Raw genomic sequence first — 7,591 nt, forward strand, 5'->3', positions numbered from 1 at the left:
TGGCTGCCCCATCCCTGGCAGTGTTGAAGGGCAGGTTGGATGGGGCTTGGAGCAACCTGGGCTGGTAGGAGGTGTCCCTGCCCGTGAAGGGGGTTGGGACTGGATGGTCTTTAAGGTCTCTTCTGACCCGAACCTGTCTGGGATTCTATGATTGGGGAAAAAAATCTGCATCTTGTAAGATGCTGGGATGCCTTTTCTGTTAAGGACAGGGGCATTTCCTGCAAAGTGTACGTTCAGAAAAGAGAAGCAGAGGTTCTATTTTCAGGTTTACAGCTGCCTGGACTTTTCCTTTAGAGGCAGGGTGAGTTTCAGGTACCTCTGGTGTCTCCATGGACACTTGGAGCTCCTTGAATAGTGGGCAGAATGCAGGCAAGGGCAGCCCGGGGGCTTGGGTGCAGTGCAGGACAGTGGAGTTGACTTAACATTGTCTTTTTTTCTCCTTCCCTAGAAGAGAAGCCAAAACCAGATCCAGTATTAAAACCTTCTTCTCCAGTCCTCAGACCAGAACCTAGTGGGGAGAAAAAAGATCAAGCCGGCCAGACGACCGAGGCAGCCCCAGTGGAAACCCCACCAGAACTTCCTCTTGCTCCATCACCAACCCCAGCTGCTTCCACTGCAGTTGTTCCTCCTGCTGCTGTTGTCACTGTTTCTAGTAAACCCACGTTCACACCTGACTCAGAGGAGAAATGTGACCTCCCTTCCCCAGAAGAGGAGGCCATGCCTGGATCTGACGCCGCGCCCTGCACGGACACATCGGACCCTCCTCCAGCAGAAGAGGCTGATGCTGAGGTGTGCAAGGAGCCTGGCAGTGTAGCACCCAGTGACAGCCCAGGGCCTGGTAGCACTCATCTAATTAGTGAAATGAATGGAGTTAGTGACAAAGTAACTGCTGCAGAGACCATATCAGATGTAGCCCCGGCAGAAGCTGCGCCATTGACTGTTGAGTTGGAGACACCAGAAGCTCCTCCAGCAGAAGTGGAGAGCTTGCCACCTTCCAGTGCTCTTCCCACTGCTCCCTCTCCTCCGCCTACCCCACCTCCCACCCCTCCGCCTCCTTCTCCTCCAATTTCTGTTGCTGCTGCTACTGTTACCACTACAACTCCTTCTCCACCTCCTCTTCCATCTCCTAGTGCCCTCCCTGTTGTCCAGGGAGATTTAGAAGGAGAGGAGAGCACAAGAACTACTGTTAATGAAGAGGTAAAAGATGCTGAAAAGAAGGAAGAGACAGAAGCAGATGGAGCACTGGAGGAGAGCACAGAGGCTCAGAGCTTAAACTTGAGCAAGAATCCTGTCCCAGGTCAGTGTTTGGCACCATGGGGAGGCTAAAGGAAAAGGAGTTATTTTTGGGGCTGAGATCCCATCTCTGGCAGAGCTAAGTCTCCACCACTTGGTTAATTTTAGCTGTGATGATGCCAGTATGAAACAGCTTCATTTTCTTTTGCAAGGGTGTTCTTAGCAGAGGGGAACATTATCTTGGAAGTCCAGACTGGAAGGGATTAAGGACACTGGGGCAGAACTATTTACTACTAATGAAACTAGTCCAGAGGAGGACTTGAGGATGATCTGAGGGCTGGAGCAGCTCTGCTCTGGGGACAGGCTGGGAGAGGTGGGGTGTTCAGCCTGGAGAAGAGAAGGCTCCAGGGAGACCTGAGAGCAGCTTCCAGTGCCTGAAGGGGCTCCAGGAAAGCTGGGGAGGGACTTGGGACAAGGGCAGGGAGGGATGGGATGAGGGGGAATGGATTAAAACTGGAATTTGGGAGATTTAGGTTAGTCATGAGGAGGAAATTCTTTGCTATGAGGGTGGTGAGAGCCTGGCCCAGGTTGCCCAGGGAAGCTGTGGCTGCCCCATCCCTGGGGGTGTTGAAGGGCAGGTTGGATGGGGCTTGGAGCAGCCTGGGCTGGTGGGAGGTGTCCCTGCCCATGCAGGGGTCTGGATCTAGATGTTCTTTAAGGTCCCTCTCAACCCAAACCATTCCATGATTCTATGATGGATCAGGAGCTGCAAGGACCTGTTCCAAGTTACCAGAAATGGACATTTCTGTAGCTGCCTTTTAAAATCCAGGTTGTTTCTCTGAGTTTTGGTACCTGCCTCTGGTTTCAGTGTCCTCTCCCATCACTGCCTTAGCTTTTCATGGCTTCATCCAGGCTGTTGCCTTTTGGTTTTGCTGTGTGTTCTCTAGAAAACTGCTTTCTTTTCAGGACTTCCTGTAAATGAAACTGTGGAAAAGAAGTTCAATCAATCAATTACTTGTATTTATCTGCAGGAGGGAGCATAATGGTGGCTATTATGCACCCCTGGCAGTGCGAAAGCTGCCTCTTTTACACCCTGTTTTGTAGTCCTTTCAGAGCTACAAAGCTGAGGTGGTTTATTTAAATATATCCTTGGAACTGGGTGGAGTTTGGACAAGAAACAGAGGAGAGAACAGTAGGTTGTGATTTGTGGTTTGTTTCCTGTTAAAGTAACATTTAGAATGGAGGATTTTTGTAGTTTATAAGCAAGTCAGAGGTGTGTGATGGCATCAGTAGCATCCAGGGCTTCACTCTGCTAAGGATTAAATGATAATGAAAAGCTGAGGTTGGCCTTGGGCTCCTCACTTTAAGGAAGATCTTGAGGTGTTGGGTAGGTCCAGAGGGGACAATGAAGCTGGTGAAGGGACTGGAGGGAAAATCTTATGAGGAGAGGCTGAGGGAGCTGGGGTTGTTCAGCCTGGAAGAGAGGAGACTCAGGGGGGACCTTCTCACTCTCTAAAACTACCTGAAGGGAGGTTGTTGGTCAGGTGGGGTCTGGGTTCTTACCCAGGCAACCAGTGGCAGGACCAGAGGGCCTGGCCTGAAGCTGCTCCCGGAGGTTTAGGTTGGATATCAGGAAGCACTTCCTCATGGAAAGGGTGATCAGACATTGGGATGGGCTGCCCAGGGAAGGGGTGGAGGCACCAGCCCTGGAGGTCCTGAAGGAGAGGCTGGGGGTGGGACTTAGTGCCATGGTCTGGAGATGTGGTGGTGTTGGTCATAGGTTGGACTTGATGATCTCAGAGGTCTTTTCCAGCCTTAATAATTCTGGGATTCTGTTCCATGTTTGTGTAACACCACACTAGGTCAATGTGCTTTCAATAAAACACAGTATCTAGAGAAGATCAGAGCAATCCCTTCACTCTACCAACCACAGGGTTTGTGGGTTTTTTATTCACTTAATTTTTCCATTTTTCATTTACTCAGTCACTTCACTGCTCTGGCACTTGTTGTTCCTTCAGCCTGAGCTACTTCATAACACAAATTAATTTCCTTACAAAGGAGAGAAATGGGACTCTTGCAGTAAATAAGGTTTTCCACAGCCAGGTTCCAGCTTGCACCATGATTTCTTGCTTTGTAATGTCCTGTAGGTTAAATGAAGAAAAAAAAAAAAGAACTTACAACTTTTGGGGCTTTTAATTATATGGATGATTAATTAGAATGCTTTCATGTCATGAGGCCAAACAGCACAGATGAGCCAACCCATTGGCTTTGGCAACTGAGAAGCATTTCTCAGGTCATGTAAAAGATCTCCTGAAACTCTGATTGCTGTGAAAAAGCTCAGTGCTTCAAGGGAAGCAAAGTACTGAGTCAGTTTTTTGGGCTTTCCTCCTGCTTTCCTGATGTTTAACTGGGTTGAGTTTCTCTGCCAACGTTTGGTGTTGGTTTGGTGTTTTGTTTTTTTTTAGAACAGTAATTTTCCAAGTCTTCCTTGGAAAGAGGAAGGGGGATTTAAAAGCCATGGTCTGAAGGAGGCTGCCAGTGCAGGCTGGACCAGGAGTTGCATGTCTCTGCCATGGGCTGGAAAATACAGATGCTGAACATCAGGAGGAAGAGCTGTAATTTTTTTTCTTGGACTAAAGGCCAAGAGGCTTTTTTTATGGTCTCTGGAGACAGGCTAGAAATTGGGAGAAGGGAAACTTGTCAGACTGGTAAGCTGAGCTCTGTGACTTCTAACAATGTTTCCTTGGGGTTTCAGAAGAAGTGTCCATTCATTACAGAGCAGTTTGGCCACAGATCACACCCTTTTGCTGCCTTTAATGGTAGCTCTTGTGGTTTGACTCGGGCCCAAGACCTGTAAGAACCATCTGATTGCTGCAGCACTTACTCTTCAGTGTCCTTTTCAGAGTTGCAACCTGCCTAAAACTGGGGGGTTTCTGAAGGAGACCTTCATCTACCTCCTCTCTGGCCTGGTGGGGCAGCACTGCTGGGATTCTGAGGCCACAGCTTTTCTGGGAGGAATGAAATTATTTGCCTGTTCCTCAGGTGCTTTACAGGATGCATCTCATGCCTTACAGGCAGAGAAACTATACTTTTATTTTTTGCCCCATCAAGCTCTGTGTACAGAGAGAAACAGAATCCCAGAATTATTGAGGCTGGAAAGACCTCTGAGATCATCAAGTCCAGCTTATGACCTGACACCACCACATCAGCCAGACCATGGCACTAAGTGCCACCTTCAGCCTCTCCTTCAACACCTCCAGGGCTGGTGCCTCCACCCCTTCCCTGGGCAACCCATTCCAATGTCTGATCACCCTTTCCATAAGGAAGTACTGAACAACCATGTTCAGACCACAGAGGCCCATCCTTATTCTCCAGCAGTTCTTTTTTACAGCTTCAGAGAATGAATTTTTCAGTGTTTGCAGGGAGAGACCAGAGCTGAGCAGAGCTTGAACCCTTTTGGTGTCCAGAGGAACCTCTGCTCTTTCTTTTCCACTAGAATTAGATCTCCACCAGATTACCAAGGTCAGACAATGCAGGCACCTCTGTTGTTTTCTTCTCATTTTGCAGAAATTGGAGCATGTTTGGTTTCCCTTTTAATTTTACACTATATTTCAACTACACTGAATGTCTCAAGTAGGAGCCTGCATAAAGAGAACCACTGCAGTGGCTCAATCTCAGTATCTGGCAGGAGCAGGTTCCTCCATAGCCTGCTCATCAGCATCTTTGTCTTTCTTATAACCCCTTAGGAAATGGGGAAGATTTGTTGGGTTTCAGAGCATTTAACCACTGACAAGTGCAGGTTTTTACCCAGCAGGCAGGAGGTTGTACCTAGGTGGGTGGTTTCTCACTGCTGGTTTCAGTTGTGAGCTTGGAGCCAAAATGTGGGGGTAGAGGAGACGCGTTCACCCTGGTGGGATCATGGGGCAGCAGATCTCCTGCCTGCTCAGGAAGGATTGTCCTGAGGTTTTTCAGGATGGGCAGAGCTGTTATCTGCAGAGAGCAAGAGCACACAGCTTTGAAAAGAATTAATTCCTACTCATCTTCATTACAAGAAAGAAAATGCAGAAACTATCAAGAAACTCAGCTCAGCCTGTAAACCAGACTGGGGCAGGGAGGGATGGGACAAGGGGAATGGATTTAAACTGGAATTTGGGAGATTGAGGTTGGACATGAGGAGGAAATTCTTGAGTGTGAGGGTGGTGAGAGCCTGGCCCAGGTTGCCCAGGGAAGCTGTGGCTGCCCCATCCCTGGGGGTGTTGAAGGGCAGGTTGGATGGGGCTTGGAGCAGCCTGGGCTGGTGGGAAGTGTCCCTGCCCATGCAGGGGAGTTGGAACTGGATGATCTTTAAGGTCCCTTCTAACCCAAACCTGTCTGTGATTCTGTGAAAAACATTGCTAAAAGTCACCACCAACACCCAGTTGCTGTCATTAAGTTGTAGTTTTTCTCTAGTAGCTTTGCTGGCTGTGGTGAGGGACCAGCCCTGCTCGGGGAACAAAAGAGGACAAATGTTGGTGGTGGAGTAGAATTTCTAAAGAGAAAGCTGCTACCAGAGACTTGTAGCCTTTAGGACATGCTCTGAATGCAGGGCTTTGATGTCATCTGTCTGTCATGGCTCTTCCAAGGAGCAAAGAGGAAAATAAGAGATTGATGTGTGTCCCAGGCAGGACTCCTAGGAACACAGGGAGCCAAAAGAACTTAATGCACATAGAATTCAAAGGGCTGTTTCTTGCAGAACTAATTTATGAGACCTATTTCAATATAAAGTAGCCCAAGTGGCTGTGAGGCCCTGGGTTTCATAGCTGTGGAGTCTGTAACAAGCAACTTGGGGCCCTAATTGGAAATATCTTGGAGAAATATCTCCAGCACCCAAAGCTGGAGAGCAGGAGCCATAAATCAGGTATCGCCTCATTCTTGGTTTGCTGCCATAGCCAACTGGAATAGATTTTCTCTCCCCTGAGCTGTAAGGCAGTGGTGAGACTGTGCTTTGGTTTTTAATGGTACTTTGGCTAAAAAAAACACTAAAAGTATAAGAGCTGGTATTAATTTATGCTTAGCAGTTGGGCCCCACATCAGAGAGGAGTCTGCCTTCTGTGTCTCACTGGATGGGCTGCAGCCTCGGTGGGGTGGGTGTCTCCTGCAGAAAGATGTTCCACTGAAGAACGTGATGGAGCTGGAGAAATAAATGGGTCTGCTGAGCAGATTGCTCCAGCAGTGATGGTACCACCAGTAATGATGTCCAGGATAGCCTGGAAAGGAGGATTTTGTTGCTCTTCCCAGTCTACAGGATTTCATTCAGTTGAGCTTTGTGATGGAATTGCACTTGGGATTGAAATGGTGAAAGAAAAGAAGAATATCTTAAAGAATGAAAAGAGTAGAGTCAGAAATACTTAGCAAGGGTGTAAAGATGAGATGCAACTTCTTCCATGGATTGATATTGTCACTCCTGTTATCACTGGGTGACCAACGACGAGCTCTCAGTCTTGGTTAGGCAGCAGGACACAGGGTCTGCTGGTGACCCTCCTCCAACAAAAGAACCTGCTACCCAACATGTCAAAGTGTCTGAAAACAAGCTCTGGAAATGTGTGAGTGCAGGCAGGAATGGTTCACAGAATCCCAGAGTGGGTGGGGGTTGGATGGGACCTCTGGAGATCCTCTAGTCCAACCCCCTGCCAGAGCAGGGTCCCTAGAGCAGGTGACCCTCCATTTGAGAACAAATTCAGTTATTGGTGTGCATGCAAAATGCATAATTTGGGTGAACAGGAAAACAGAGAGAACAGAAGTGCCTGGAGACCTCCCTTGCTGAGAACCAAAAAAAAAAAAAATTTTAAAAATTTACTGTCTGCTATTTTCAGAAGAGAAAAATTGAGCAAGGTCTTTGGAGGTGTCACCATCATAGCCCAGCCAGCTCTGAAGCACTTGGGTGTTGGTAAGAAGCTTCAGGCAGCAAAACCAGGGGGCTGAAAAAGGCTGCTGCTGGGTCTTGGGATGGAAAGCAAGTGTCCAGCCAAGCATCCTCATGCAGGGAAACCTTAAAGTAGGAAGATGATCTGCTTGATAAAATCAAGGCAAAGGCTGGAGGACACATTTGGGAGACTGGGTGGGATGACATCCTTTTGTTAGGTGCCTTCTGTCAAAAAAGGGGGTAAAATGTGTCACTGAGCAGCAATAATGGTGAAATCCTGTAACATTGTGACAGTTGAGGAAGGAAACACCCCAAACCTTTGCCAACCATGACCCTGAGATTATTTCTCTGTGTTTAAACTGAAACATTAGGGGGCTCTGAGCAACCTGGGCTGGTGGGAGGTGTCCCTGCCCAGGCAGGGGGGTTGGATCTAGATGGTCTTTAAGGTCCCTTCCA

General features: G+C 48.1%; 1 protein-coding gene across 1 annotated transcript in view; it reads left to right on the forward strand.

Annotated features, from left to right (window-relative positions):
* The window catches only part of EIF4G3 (eukaryotic translation initiation factor 4 gamma, 3), an 86,312-nt gene that overhangs the window by 32,827 nt on the left and 45,894 nt on the right, over positions 1 to 7,591 (forward strand). Inside the window, exon 10 of the mRNA XM_009995741.1 lies at positions 449 to 1,297. Coding sequence (XP_009994043.1) covers positions 449 to 1,297 — 849 coding nt within the window. The remainder of the gene's footprint in view (positions 1 to 448; positions 1,298 to 7,591) is intronic.

The sequence above is a fragment of the Chaetura pelagica genome, unplaced genomic scaffold (genome assembly GCF_000747805.2).
Source record: "Chaetura pelagica isolate M959 unplaced genomic scaffold, ChaPel_1.0 scaffold234, whole genome shotgun sequence".
Lineage (NCBI taxonomy): Eukaryota > Metazoa > Chordata > Aves > Apodiformes > Apodidae > Chaetura > Chaetura pelagica.